Source organism: Engystomops pustulosus, chromosome 1 (assembly GCF_040894005.1).
Source record: "Engystomops pustulosus chromosome 1, aEngPut4.maternal, whole genome shotgun sequence".
In the NCBI taxonomy this organism is placed as follows: Eukaryota; Metazoa; Chordata; class Amphibia; order Anura; family Leptodactylidae; genus Engystomops; species Engystomops pustulosus.
Window position 1 is genome coordinate 202886422 of NC_092411.1, and position 16320 is coordinate 202902741.

At 39.3% G+C, this 16320-nt stretch overlaps 1 protein-coding gene across 1 annotated transcript; it reads left to right on the top strand.

Moving 5' to 3' along the window:
• Window positions 1-244: 244 nt before the first annotated feature.
• On the top strand, window positions 245-15589 carry LOC140071063 (alcohol dehydrogenase 1-like). The gene is made up of 9 exons (XM_072118314.1): window positions 245-381; window positions 886-987; window positions 4477-4618; window positions 5260-5347; window positions 6587-6806; window positions 8423-8683; window positions 8755-8890; window positions 11725-11863; window positions 15293-15589. Exons 1-9 carry the CDS (start codon window positions 364-366, stop codon window positions 15315-15317), a joined length of 1131 nt encoding a protein of 376 aa, XP_071974415.1. The 5' UTR covers window positions 245-363; the 3' UTR covers window positions 15318-15589.
• Window positions 15590-16320: the final 731 nt, after the last annotated feature.

Consider the following 16320-nt stretch of genomic DNA (forward strand, 5'->3'; position numbering starts at 1 on the left):
GCAATAATAGTATTCTGTATGTTAGCAGAACACAAGGTCTTCATTTTTACCTTAAACATTTAAATGTTTTCCTTTGGTTCATCAATATGGGATCTATACACTATACACCAGCTACTTTGACTAACTTACTAAAATGTGTTTTACAAAACTAGATATTTATTACAATAGGCAGTGCTAGGTGTCACTGGCCTTTAATCCATTTACATAATCTGTTTACAACCCTTTACCTTCGCTCGCTGGGAGGATTTTAGGCATTTAGCCATTTTAATGGGAGGTTTAATGAATAACTTGTATAAAAGCTACGGCACTCCTCTGCTAACTTGTTTATTCTCAGCATAGATTGTGCAGGAGAAAGGGGATCAAATGGCTACAGCTGGGAAAGTAAGTATATAAATCTTGTAAATGATTTATGTTAACATCTCTAGGTAAAGCAGACCAATCTAGTTGTCTTGCAAAATAAAATAGTCTTCTGTGAATAATAGTAAAATAGCTTTTCATTTTTAGAGTACATGGTAGATATTTTTTACATTTTAGCAAATGACGTGAACTGTCATGAACTGTACGACATGAACTGTACTTTTATCCATATCTGTGTCACAGTGTTTGGCTGGGAGGTAGGTGAGGGAAGCCTAATATATATATATATATATATATATATATATATATATATATATATATATATATTATTCAGAATAGAATTTAAGACTATGTCACAACACATAAAAGTGAAGATTTTTAAGCCATATGAATTCTTCACGATAAGGACATCATTTTGTATTTTCTCAGTTTTCGCCGGCACTGTTTCTAAGGAAGGTAAAATTAATAATATTTTAAAGAAGAATAATTAGCAAATTACAATTGATAACTGTAAATTTATATTTCTAGACAATAAAATGTAAGGCTGCAGTGTGTTGGAAACCTAATTCACCCCTTATCATTGAAGAGATTGAAGTTGCACCACCAAGGGATCATGAAGTTCGCATCAAGGTAAAGCCTATGTGGTGGTACGGTATATAATATGAGCTCCATATTTGGTTGTGTGTAAACTATTGTAAGCCATCATTATAGATTTACATTTCAAACACAGTGAGGCACAATTTTAAGGGTTTTGCCCCGCACTTTTTTCAAAATGTGCACCTTAAAACAGATGCATGGCACTTAGTAAATGTGTGCCAGTATGTTCACATCCATACATTTATACACACATAGGGGGATATTTATTATACGGCGGTGCTCATGCACGAGTGTGCCAGCGTGGGGGACAATAAAGCCCAGCGCCAGCCTACTCCTGGCCAGCTTGTCCCCCCCTCCACGCCCCACTGGTACAAAGGTGGCGCATTGGGACAAATAATCGCAAGTGCTAGCAATAAGCTAGCACTTGGTGCAGTGGTCCTGATAAATATGGCCCATACAGTATATAAAGTTTTTTTTACAGATTTGCCATTGGCAAACTAGAAGACCCATATCCAGACACAAAAATTGTGATTAAAACGTAACTTTTACTTGGTAACCGATAAAAGGCTAATTTTCTAGCGATTAACATTGCTGGATACTCAAACTGGTATTTAATTTAAAAGTACAGTGCGCTACTCTGGTCTCATATGGCCAGGCTTAATTTGCTAGTTTAGGGTCTGTTAGAGTACAGGCGCAGATATGTATATAGGTAGAGAATAACCTAGCTATACTAATGACAATGCTGGCGATTTTTGTCAAGAGGCCGCAAGTCTGTGATCTCAAGTGGCCACTTTGTTGTCTCAAAAATATGTTTTAAACTGTATAGACTGTACATTCATTCCACACTCCTGATGTGGTTGGTATGAGACTATGGTTTAGCCACAGGGGTGGCAGTGTTCACACTGTGGTCCTAGAGTAGATAGGTGAAGATGACAATACCTAATCCCTATTGTAAAGTATGGCTCACTCAACAGACCTTATCGCAGCTCGCATTACATAATTACACACACTCAATTGGACACTCACACACACACTGGTATAGATAGCTTGAATTATTAGAGGTACTGGCTAGCCAGAGAGCGATGCACTGCTAGTTAAAATACTGAATTAGCCAGTGCCTCTAATAATTCAAGCTATCTATACCAGTGTGTGTGTGTGTGTGTGTGTGTGAACACTGCCACCCCTGTGGCTAAACCATAGTCTCATACCAACCACATCAGGAGTGTGGAATGAATGTACAGTCTATACAATTTAAAACATATTTTTGAGACAACAAAGTGGCCACTTGAGATCACAGACTTGCGGCCTCCTGACAAAAATCGCCAGAGACACTCTGCTACCGCACATCCAGCATTGTTATTAGTGTAGCTAGGTTATTCTCTACCTATATACATATCTGCGCCTGTACTCTAACAGACACTAAACTAGCAAATTAAGCCTGGTCATATGAGACCAGGGTAGCGCACTGTACTTTTAAATTAAATACCAGTTTGAGTATCCAGCAATGTTAATCGCTAGAAAATTAGCCTTTTATCGATTACCAAGTAAAAGTTACGTTTTAATCACAATTTTTGTGTCTGGATATGGGTCTTCTAGTTTGCCAATGGCAAATCTGTAAAAAACTTTAAGTTATGAATCCCTGCCGACACACATGATCCTACCCTTCTTTTGAGTCCCATACAGTATATACACATTTTATGCACACAAAGGGGGAAATATATTATATGCCCTGTGTCCTGCCAGATACATCAAGAGGCTTAGGTCTCTTGATATATCCAGCAAGCGGCTGCTCAAAAACCTGTGAATGAACCTTGGCAGGTTTACAGTTGCAGGTTTAAAGTATACAGTTACTCAGCAGAAAAGCCCGGTGCCCGCCTACTCCGCAGTTGGCCATGCCCCTCCACACCCACATGGCATGGTTAGTGGCGTAGTTTTATAATAATTGAATTTTTTGCTGACAATTGCTTGACAGGGATTAATAAAGTTTTATCTATCTATCTCATAGATTAAGTACACCCATACATCTGACTTTCTTTGCTGAATGCAACATGTCATATTGCTAGAAATGGTTAAGAATGATTTTCACTTTATGAGTTCCCTCTTCTTTCCATGCCATTTGATTCTCCAGACATTAAAGCAACAGTGCCCAGCACCCACAAGCTTCTACCCAATCCGCTACTTCTAGCATCTTATGGAGGCACTAACACAATGTCTGCCTGAATTCTTGTTTATTCTGAATATTAGCTATTGAACATATTAATGTGGCTTTATTATTTATAATGATGATTACAATCTAATTTGTAGAGTTGATGTTTTAAAAAGAATATTTAGTCTATTAAAAATATTTGGATATCCTGACTAATAAATGTCCCAATGAGACCTCCACAATTAAGGTATACTAAACATGAAGGGAAATTAAATCAAAAATAAAGTTTTACTTCAGTACACAGTTCCTATGTAAGCTCAGGTGTCTTTAATAATCCTGCAATGTCCTTGTCATAGAGATTTGCAGAGGCAGTGGCAGATTAAAGTATACTGTAGGTGGCCCAAGCATCCCTGAGGTTGACTGCCTAAAACACTGACCTTCGACAGCTTCATGCTGCTGTTAAGTAAATAATTGGTCTGCATTTTCATAAGGCATAGATTGATCATTGTTTATTAGAGTGACAAAGCAGATCTTCATAGCTTTGTGCATACCATCTAAGGTTACATTCACACTAACATGTGCACGGGGGGCACACGGCGGCGCACGGGAGAAGAGGAGGGGGTGAGCGCTGATCGCCCCTGCCCCTCTCCATAGAGATACATGGCGTACGGCGCGGTAATACGAGTAAAGATAGGACATTTGGTGTGAATGTTGCCTAAGGGGGCACAATGACGTCATTTGAATGGATCCCAGTAATTTGAGCCTATGTATAGACAGAGGAAGCCAGGGCATCCATGAGAAATAAGTACTTTTTTATTTTAGTCTGGGTGCTCTATATAATTAAATTCATTAAATTAAACATTTAATTATACATGTAAATACTGGCAGTCCATGTCCTCCACTTAAATCTTCCTGTCATCTACCTTTTCTCAACATCCCTTCCCCCCTTTGCAATGTAGCTGAGGTGCCAGCATTGACTGCAGCAGTTAGCGGCAGGTGTCTGCTGTAAATTACAATAGAGAGCCCTTCATGACCAGTCAATGTAGTTTTAGGAGATAAATCACCAGCTCACTTTATTAAAAGAAGCTAAAGGAATGAGCCTGCAACACGTAGTTTTGGTCAATAAAATTAGTAATTTTTTCTACTCTTGGCTATTGTTTAGGAAGCTCAGCATGGTCACAACTGGTTTGTTCCTACTGAGACTGCCTATAGCTGAGGGGAGAAGATATTTTAATGAGAATTTTGGTGTGTAATTTCTCATGTTCATATCTTTGTAAAGATGGAGGACATATTTTCATATACAGTAGTATTAGCAGTATGTAAAGATGCATGTTCCTTTTAGTGATATATTCTAATGAAACATTGGATTTTTTCAGATTATAGCCACCGGAATCTGCCGGTCAGATGAACATGTCTTAAGCGGGGAATTAACTTACGTAAAGTTTCCAATTATTTTAGGACATGAAGGTGCTGGAATAGTGGAGAGTGTGGGATCAAAAGTAACAGGCATTAAAACCGGTAAGGATTGTGCTCTTGAGATGAACATTTACTTGAATGCTTTATAAACTACATACTTAGATAATTTTAATAAAATATTTGTCAAGATTTAAATTATATTGAACCTCTTAGCCCTCCACGATGTGCTAGCTCTGATCGTGGGTGTAAAACCGATAAATGCCTCGGTCATGCTGCTTGGCTCGGCGCCGACCCCCCAAGCGTTTTCCACAGTTGACGATTATTGCTATGGCAACATTGGGGTCTGATCTAAGACCCCAGGGCTGTCCAAAATAAGTGCCTGTAAGGTCCTGTCAAAGTCTCCTCCTGCATATTACTCGACTGCCCCTCTTGTACATTATTTAACGAATACACCACACCAAACACTAACATCTCTTCTCCACCCATCCCCTTGCACTTCACAGTAACTGTCTACCCTTCCTATTGGCTGCCTGCATCACAAAATCAGTCTCCCCAAGCCCCACCTGTTTGGTACTGCCAACAGGTATGCAGAATTCCTGAAGGTCATGTGTTCACAGGGAAACTACAGTAATGGCACCAGGTACCAGCAGGACGGTGCCTTCATAATTCACTGAAGGGCCTATATTTATAAACTATAAAATGTTGTTAATCTGTTTTTTATCTCTACTTTATATTTTTTGCAGGAGACAGAGTCATACCACTGATTGTACCTCAATGTAGAAAATGCAGGTGTTGCCTAAATCCAGAGAGTAATCTTTGTTGCAAAAATGTGTATGTTTTGATTGTATTTACATATATAATTATTAAAATATGTTAAGCTAGAACGTCTAATCCACTGTTCCTAATCATAAGAATACGTTCATGCAACACTGTATTCACGTCTATGGGACGACTGGATATAGCACGGTATGCTTGAATATCTTCAGCATTTCCAAAGAGAATAATTTTAATGGCAATACACATGCATAATCTTGTGCTCCATTCATTTTGACCAATGAAACTCCTAAATCTATCCAAAATCACCCCCCCCCCTCAGCATTCAAAGGCTGGTAACTATCTCCTCAGTATCTTCTCAGCCACTTGCCACTTTCAGTCAGACACTGTGTGAGGCACAACCCGCTTGATAATTGTCTCAGAATTTAGTCTCCGGATAATCACAAGAAAGTTGGCACATGCACTGTGCTTCAAAAATAATTTGACTGATGTCTTACTCTATCAAGAGCTGAGGAAATGCGAATGTATTTTTATCAATATTTGTTAGTATTTTGTGTGCATGTTTTTACTTTACATGCCCCCCATAAGGTAATAAAAGACCTCAGGGGGACATTTTCTCTCTCTTTTTTTTTAATCTTACTTTATTTTTTTTCTTTAACAAGTTTTAACAAGAGCCCCAGTTACAGGGCGGTAATAAACCACATCTCCCTAGTACTGCTCCCTTCGGCTCTCCCTTCTCCAGTCCTGCTAGCGCGGGAGTAGTAGAAAACTGCAGCAACATCTAAAAACGTTGCTGCAGACTCGGAACCTGCGCCTGCTAACGTCTTAAGTCCAGACAAGTTAATATAGAACAGGACAGATCCAGTGGATCACTTATATAAAACCACTCTGTAAATGCTGTTTTCTGTAGCCAAATATGTAAATGCTGTGAAAAGAAGAGCCTCCTAAATTAACTGAATATTAATTTTCCTAAGAGGTAATTAAAAGAAAAACACAACCGTTTCCACTGACCTAAGATAAAGTAAAACTAGAGAATTTATCTACTTTCTATGGTGTATGTCTCTATTCTGAATACTGTACTCTTAAACTATCGAAGGAAGTACACCAGACTTAATCCATACACTTAGTTCAGACCTTTTGAAATCTACCACATAAAAGAACTATCAAAACCTTTATGAATGAGGTAGATACTGAAATTTGTCCTACTCTATTTGACTTAGATAGTGGCTGTATTTCAATTGAAAGAACCAGTGTGTGACCTCAATTTTATTTGAATCCTTACATTGTATTCTATAGCTTTGGCAACTGTGATGGCACAATGAACTCCGACTGCACCATATTTACCTGCAGAGGCCAAGGTGTTTACAACTTCCTTGGTACTAGCACTTTCTCAGAATACACTGTAGTGGAAGAAGATTCTGTTGCTAAAATAGATGCCAATGCTCCACTGGATAAAGTCTGTTTGATCGGCTGTGGATTTTCGACTGGATATGGCTCGGCCATAAATACTGCAAAAGTAAGAATCCTTTGTATTCAAACACTTTAAACAAATGAATTAACTTTTAAAATGGTAAAATTATAGAAATATTACACCATTTTGTGTCTACAGCTCTTATGCTGACATGTGGTAACAGACCACAAATCAACCATATGTTGTCTATTCCTACACAACTCATGCTGCCTTCCTTCTAACTTTGAGAGTATGATAAATCTAATAGCAATGCAGACTATGGTAAAACTGACCTATGACAAATCACTCCCATTATATACATAAACAACAAAAAATGTGTAAATCAAACATGTATAAAATTTGAATAATTCTTCTTATTATTCCTGTTTGTTTTTGTGCTTTAAAGGTTCTTGTTAAAAAAGTTGGAGCCAAACATGTCAGCAAAATATATTCCAAACAATGTGACAGAAAACAAACCACAAGGTCCAATTTATTTTTGAGACTGGCATTTGAGTAGGAGTTCAGTCCTAAGCCTTGAGTTGTTGTGAGACACTCTAAATTTTATAAGAGGTGTAAACCTCATAATATCGATGTATCTTGAGATGTCCATGCGCCGGATTTTGAATTAGAAATATTAAATTTGTTAAACTTGATGATTGGCAAATGTTCTTTTTAACCAAGTTTTTTTTAAAATAAATTTTATTTTATACAAACAGTCACAATACATATACGCGGCTCGCAGGCTGATTGTTACATAGACCTCAATGGTCCCATAAACTAGGTATCTGACTCGGTCATATATGGTGGTCATATGGTGAACAGGAATATTTTCCATATACAGATAAAAAATTCATGAACAAAATTTCTATAAGTCAGATATATGCACAATAGTCACTTAAACTAGATATTTGACTCGCAGGTCATATGATTAACAGGTAAACTTTCCATACACAAGTGAAAAATTCGTACCCAGATAGGAACATGTTTATTGGAATTGCTACTAGTTGGATATAACTGTTCTTGTCCCCTAAGCCTAAGCCACTAGGTGCCTTCCCTCCCTTCCATTTGATCAGCGGCACTTGGCCCTTCCATCTCCCTAGCCAGGCAGACCCCAGTTTCTGAGTGTGTGTTAGAGTAAATGGATGGAAGATACGGTCCCGGGGGAAACATGGTGTGCCAAGAAACCCTTCCATCTCCTAAATAATTTCCCCGTCAGCTTGGACTTGGCCTTTTCCGCTTCCAACCTCTCCAGTTGAAAGAGTTGAGTCATTTGTTCCAGTACTACTTTTTAACCAAGTTTTATTGGTGAATGCTGCAAATAGTGGTAAATGTAGGATCTATATATTTGCAATATATTGTGAATACTATGTGAGTTGTTTATTGCAGTATTCTTTTGGCATAATTTTTGGGGGCTGAGAAATCTCTCCGAATTTTTGATAAATGTTTATTGAGCTACATGCATTATTCTGTGCAGACATAACTGCTATAAAAAGTTTTTTTTGGCATAGTCACCGTATAGTATATTTAAAAATTGTATTTGGGTTCTGTATCTGTGTTTCCTGCTGTCCATGTAGGTGGGACCTTCATCTGTGGTTTATCTAAGAAAAGCCATAGAAATAAAAACTGTAAATATTATTTTAACATAATGCATATTTTAATTCAATAACATTTACCTATTACAGGTTAGACCCGGCTCATCCTGTGCAGTGTTTGGTCTTGGAGGGGTTGGTCTGTCTGCGATTATTGGATGTAAAGTAGCCGGTGCTTCCAAGATTATTGGAATTGATATAAATACTGATAAATTTACAAAAGCTAAAGAGTGTGGTGCCACTGAATGTATCAACCCCAAAGATTATGACCGTCCTATCCATGAAGTGTTGGCAGAGAAGACTGATAATGGAGTGGACTATGCCTTTGAGGTCATTGGAAACATCAAAGTCATGGTTAGTTAAAGAATAGCTATTAGAAGTTCATTTATGAGGGATCATTCTTTAATTCCTGTATATTTGTTTAGGAATCTGCTATTTTGTCCTCTCACTATGGTTGTGGAACCGCTATAATTGTTGGAGTTGCACCTTCAGATGCCAAGATTTCCTTTGATCCTATGCTGCTTCTCACTGGCCGATCCATTAAAGGATCATCATTTGGAGGTAATGCATTTTACATAAATAGAAAATAGGTTCTGGATTAAAATAAATATTGAGTTAACATTAAGTAACATTCAATAAATGACTATGTAAAAGTGAATCTTGTATTTGTGTAATTGAACCATGTATACCTTGTATAAATTCATAAATAATGGAACCAACCTACTTCTCAGCTAAACACATTTGTGGAGCTTTGTGAAAGCTATTGTCACAAGAAGTGTGGTTTGCTATCCTAGCCTGTTGTGAGTGATGAGTTATGATGCAGTCCCCCAGGCAAGTGTTCACACTAGAGCGGGCTGGATATGGTCTTCCAGGGCTACTAGATCACCTAAATTGCACTAATTCACACTGATACCCCACTGATAGCAAAGTAGGGTCTAGGCATCAGGAGTTAGTAAGTCAACCAACAAGTGTTGGACAGCTGGATAAATTTTTTATCATAGTGTTTGGTATGTCTAGATTTTTAAAATCATCATGTCACTTGTTGGACATAACTTGTCCTTAGAGAAGATTTGACATATGTAAGAATTATGTCCCCAACGTCACACGTTGGTGCAGGCTCTGTCATAGGACAAAGGAGTTGGGGTTAGGGAGGTTCCAGATCCTTCAAAAAGAGCATAACAGGATTCACTCCGGGTCTGAGGAGATGCAATTTAGTGCTGTACAGCAGAGGTCCCCAACCTTTTTTGCACCAGGGACCGGCTTTAAGCTAGACAAGTTTTCCATGGCCCGGTGGGGGCGGGGCTTTGGTCATATGGGGTGGGGTTATGGAGGGGTGGAACTTATAATATAAGATATCAGGGAGTGTCCGGACCAGATCCATCATATTGGTTTGGTGTAAAAATAAAGCAATGCAAAATGCATACAGCATATCGCCCTGTAGTATAAAATGCATACAGGGTATCGCCATGTAGTATAAAATGCATACAGCGTATCGCCATGTAGTATAAAATGCATACAGGGTATCGCCATGTAGTATAAAATGCATACAGCGTATCGCCATGTAGTATAAAATGCATACAGCGTATCGCCATGTAGTATAAAATGCATACAGCGTATAGCCATGTAGTATAAAATGCATACAGCGTATCGCCATGTAGTATAAAATGCATACAGCATATCGCCATGTAGTATAAAATGCATACAGCGTATCGCCATGTAGTATAAAATGCATACAGCATATCACCATGTAGTATAAAATGCATACAGCGTATCGCCATGTAGTATAAAATGCATACAGCGTATCGCCATGTAGTATAAAATGCATACAGCATATCGCCATGTAGTATAAAATGCATACAGCGTATCGCCATGTAGTATAAAATGCATACAGCGTATCGCCATGTAGTATAAAATGCATACAGGGTATCGCCATGTAGTATAAAATGCATACAGCGTATCGCCATGTAGTATAAAATGCATACAGGGTATCGCCATGTAGTATAAAATGCATACAGGGTATCGCCATGTAGTATAAAATGCATACAGCGTATCGCCATGTAGTATAAAATGCATACAGGGTATCACCATGTAGTATAAAATGCATACAGCATATCGCCATGTAGTATAAAATGCGTACAGCGTATCACCATGTAGTATAAAATGCATACAGAATACCGCCATGTAGTATAAAATGCATACAGAATACCGCCATGTAGTATAAAATGCATACAGAATACCGCCATGTAGTATAAAATGCATACAGAATACCGCCATGTAGTATAAAATGCATACAGAATACCCCCATGTAGTATAAAATGCATACAGCGTATCGCCATGTAGTATAAAATGCATCCAGCGTATCACCATGTAGTACAAAATAGAAACTCTGATAAATATCACAAATACTACATATACATACAGCATATATACACACATATACAAACAGTATATACAGCATATGCACACACTGCACATACATATACAGAATATACATAAACACTCATACAGCATATGCACTTATGCACACACACACATACACATATACACACATATATACATACACGAACACATAAATATATACATGCACAGATAAAGTTACATTACCTTTTTTTATGGTCCTGACAGGTATGCGAGGAGTGGAAGAGCCGGGCACCCGGTGCTGTCCAGTGGGCTGCCGCAGCATGGTGCCAGGAGCTCGGTGCCAGGTGGTCGGCGGGTGGAAGATCGGTGCATGCCGGCCAGGCACTTGAGAGCTCGTCGTGCCGGTCTGCAGGCGGTCGCATGGTCATGGCCGACGGCGGGTTACATGGTGCGCGCGGGTGTTAGCTCGGTGCCTGGGGGCGGGCAGCTTGGTTTCGGCAGGCAGGGACCAGAGCGCGGACGGGAGAATGATGATGGCCGGAGGGCGTGCAAACGGGAGCTCGGTTCCGGGCGGCCGGCGGGAACTCGTCGCTTTCCGGCCGGCAGAAGGGGCAGGCGGCAGCTCAATGCCGGCTGGCGCAGGGAGCCTCTTGCCGGCTGGAGTGCGGGCCGGAGGGCGGGTGGGAGTAGGATGCAGGCCGGCTGGCGGGAGCACGGTGCCGCCCCCTCGTACAGCAGGAGGCGCTCGCCCCTGCGCGGACCGGTTGATAGACTCCAACGGCCCGGTCCTGGTCCGCGGACCGGCGGTTGGGGACCTCTGCTGTACAGGGTTTTGTTTTTTCTCTCTTTTGCTAATCTTATTAGTAAGAGGTATGTCACTTTTATTTGTTTTGTTTTTACTCTGGTTATTATATCCTTCTTTGTAACTTGTAATGGCTGTGCTTTGACATATTAAACTTTCATTTAATCATTTTAATAATTGTCATTAAATAACTGTCAGCCTTTTTTAATTATATATATATGCTTTTTTACAGGTTGGAAAAGTAAAGATAGTGTTCCAAAACTAGTGTGTGATTATATGAACAAGACATTTAATTTGGAAACGCTTATAACTCACAAATTACCATTTGAAAAGATCAATGAAGGATTCCGGCTTTTGTGCAATGGAGAGAGGTGTGTAAATTCTACACCTTAAATTGATTGGTACAAGTGCTTGGTGTAATCTAGCCTTCAGTCATGCAAGATGACACTTTGATATGCAGACTGGATATTGGTAAAAACTGTGCATATTGATAGTTTTCTTATGACGGTATGGTAAATTATATAAAATAATAACAGAGACTGTTGTTATAGCACTGTCCTCCCATTCCTTACTGCTCGCATAAGTGTACTGTGCTGTAGACAGGGGCGTAACTAAAGAGGTAGCAGCCATAGCAGCCTCTATGGGGTCCACTGTGTCAGGGGGCCCCGTCATCCGACCTGACACAATAAAGAATGCAGGATGTGCACCATTATATCTATATTGTACAGCACATGTCCAGCATAATATGTATATAACATATACTGTGATGTATATATGCAGTATCTATGATGTGTGTATGGTGTCTGTATACACTGTATGTGAGTATGTTGTGATAGGGATATTTTATGCAGGGCCCCAACAGCCCTCTTGACTTTTGTAAGGTGAGTCCTAATTTACCCTTTCATGATTGAACATAAAGACTAAGACACACGTCAATCTCTTACTGTATGTCCAGATCTTCTCTCGTTTAATATCTCAAAATGCATAATATCACAGACAGAAAAGTAGGCGTTAATAGTATACTGTAAAACTATTGGTCATCAGCACATTCTGGGGAAAAAAAAAAAAATAATTAATTGTGCTCAGTTCTCAGAGACCTTGTACACAGACATGTTTATACTAATTTCCTCTGCCAGAATAAGATAAGTGGGCTCCAGAATCCTAATATCATGCAGCATCGAGGACAGACTGGCTTCTCATTAAATGTCAAAGGGTATTAGCTGACAGGCGAGCAAACAAGTTACATAAAATTAAGTTTGAATCATGACATTAACTTGACAATGGTCAGGGAACATGGCCGCTGTATCTAAGATGGCGGACAGTAGTCAAGATGGCGTACGAAACCAGTGCGACCTCCTTAACAGTTGCATATGGCACTGTATGTATGTGTATATGCACATGAGTGTATTTATATGTGTGAGTATAATAATATGTATATTTTTTAAGTGGGAAGGGGGGCCCCATGCAGTAGCCTGCTAGTGGGTCCTGTCTCTCCTAGTTACAGCCACTGGCTGTAGAACTGACATAATTTCAGCAGGTAAAACTATTGTAACACTTTGTCTCGTTGCACTTTATGAGAGAAGTAAAAGCTCTCCATATGGAGACTTATGAAGCTCTCCTTATGGGAACCTGTCATCAGGAATTACATTTTTACAGGAGGCAGGTTCCTATAGCCTGTGCCATTTTCCACTAGCCTTCGTGGTGCATCTGAATCATATAACATATAACTTTATGCAACAAAACACAAATATTCAGTGTTAGAAAAAAACAGGTCACAAAATATACAAAACAAAGAGTAATCTCACTAGGAAATTTGTGGAATAGCAAATGGTCTATTTAACTGTCCATTTGTGCTTGTTTGATAGAAGACCTAATGTTCCTGTTAGGCTAAGTCCAAAATATATATTTAAGCCTAGAGAGGATTTGCTGGACCTCAGCTAGAAGAGTTTAGCCTTATTCTTTAGTATTTTTATACTATGTGACATCCAGAAAATTTTAACCCAATTCAGCAATGCACAACTATTATTGGAGACTAAAGACTAAAATAAGACTGCAAGAACTAAGCAAAAATATGTCAAATGGCACCCACCTAATTAACCCTTGTGCATCTGATCCTCAGACCTCCTTCCCTTATCTGCACATTTCCCGATTTGCGTTTTCCCGACGTGTTACCCGAATATTTCCGATTTGCGCCAATTTCCCCTGAATTGCCCCAGGATTTTGGCGCACGCGATCGGATTTTGGCGCATCGGCGCCGGCATGCACGTGACGGAAAACGGGGGGCGTGACCGAATGAAAACCCGACGGATTCGGAAAAAACGCCGCATTTAAAGCAAAAAATGTGTTGCGAAAATTACACTTACCTTCACTAGGTATTGGCCGGTGAATTTCAGGGCATTCCAGCACGCCTCCGGGGAACTTCAGCACAGCAGCGCCACCTGGTGGACGGCGGAGGAACTACCTTAGTGAATCCCGGCCGGACCCGAATCCACCGCAGAGAATGCGCCGCTGGATCGCGAACTGACCGGGTAAGTAAATCTGCCCCATTTTCTCCTAATCACAGAATCTTATTTTATGTACCAAGCTTTTATGTGATGCAGTATCAAATTCAAATATATAACTTACCTAGCAGATTAGATCGCTAAGAGACCGAATGACTATTTCCAAACAACAGAGGTCCATAATTTTCCGATTGGCTTTTTGGGCCAATGGTATACGAATGAGACAAAAACATGCATTAGAGTTAATCTTCTAAGAGTCACACTGAGGCCCTTACAGGGATAAAAAGAAAAGCTAACTCAGTGGTCATTCACATGACCCTATGTCTGTCGGAGAATGTAATTTTTCAAAAACTTTCATTTTACTCAGATATTAAAATGTTTGTTTACGTTAAAAAAAAAATGAATGCCTCAACATTAATGAAAACTAATATTCCTTATATATAGCTATATGTGATCCAGGGCTGCAGCTCCTGGTCATTGTTATGTTGCGGACAACAAGCACAGGCAATCAGCGGCTGTAGAGATGTTCTGTAGTGACAATAGGAATCATCAGGCTAGTGGCTACAGAACCTCAGTGGTCATATAGCTCGGAATGGCTATAGTATTTTCATCCTGCCGTGCAGTGGGATCCCAGAGGGAAAATATGTAGCTTTATTACTTTATCTTAGGGCAGCGATGGCGAACCTTTTAGATACAGGGTGCCCAAACTACAACCAAAACTCACTTTTATGTCGCAAAGTGCCAACATGACAACATGAGCAGTAACCTATTGATCTCTGCTGTATCACAAGTTTAAAACGTATTGACGTCCTGACGACACCAATACAATAGAAAGCAGGAGACATTTGGATTGTAGCTTCCCTCCAGGGTCCCCTGAAGAGGAAAAATCAGGGGACCAAAAGCAGGAGCTCCAAAGATAATCCATCTCTGTCCACACTTTCTCGCTCCTCCTGTAGTCCTGGCAGCCAAGTAAGCCACTTTAAAATGGCACAGAGCGTGGCCCGTCCTGGGCTGTCTTGGACTGCAGGAGGAAGCCTTGAGTCCTATCTGGTAAATTATGTGCTGGGTGCCCACAGAAAGGGTTCGGAGTGCCACCTCTGGCACCCGTGCCATAGGTTCGCCACCACTGTCTTAGGGTATAGGTGACTCTGCCGACCCCTTTCAAGATTTTTTATTTAATTTCTGATGTAATTATTAATAAAACCGTCCCATTATCTTGTAATTTTAATAAATTACTCTTATAAAGTGTAAACATGCTCTGATTAATAGTAATACTAACAAATGTGTTTTTATCTGCAGTATCCGCACAGTGCTGACTTTTTAAGGGTTCTACCTGATGAGATGAAGCCCTCCTTAATACAAATATGGATAATCTTGAACTATGAAAAAAAGCAGAAATGTTCAATAATCATTTTTTCCTCTTCACCAATTCAATATTCTCCTGTCTTATGCAATAAATATATATAGTTTTTTAAAAGATTGAACTTCTGTATGGTGAGAAATGTAGAGTAACTCCATTATCTGGATTGCATTAATTAGCATATTGTGGGGTTTTATTTAACATTTCATGAAAAATGTATTAGTCAATAAACTTAGATACCACAAAATATAAGTGTTTCAGTGGTCACTAACTTTCTAACTAACATGAAATTCATTAATAGTACAGGGGGAGTCAAGTAGAACAGAATCATGTCACAGATCATATCAATACATACCCCTTCATTCGGGCTGATTTTTTATATTGTACCCTTACATTCTATACCAGAATCTGGTGTTTAAAAATCTTCCACATAAAACGTTTTAAGAAATCTCCACACAGGTGCCATTGCCTTGTTTTCTATTACTTTTCTAATAGTACAGAGAGTGATATCTCCACCATCTGATATCATTTATCACAAGATCCTCAGCCAGCCTTCCCTTCTTATGGGCATCATAGCAGCAGATGAACTGTTTTATACAGAAAATCAATTAAATTAATGAATCAATCAAATAATTGTTACTGAGCTTTAAACAAAAAATGCAGATAATAGAAAAATGTGTAATTAACAGTATAAAAGATAAATGTTCCTCCATGCACTCTGCTTGCACACACAGTATTATGTCATCAGGCGGCGACAAGTCTGCGCCATAGTGTGTACACAGGCAGAAAGCATGGATACCTCTCTGCCAGCGCTGTTACACATGAAGCCAAGAGAGAAGAGGAGTTGGGGTAATCGAGGGAGATTAGTACTCAGCTTATTTTTGTATACAGTATGTACAAAAATTTGTGGAAAAACTCAACTCTTCCTATACTATTCAATTTCCATAATAACAAATGAATGGCACTC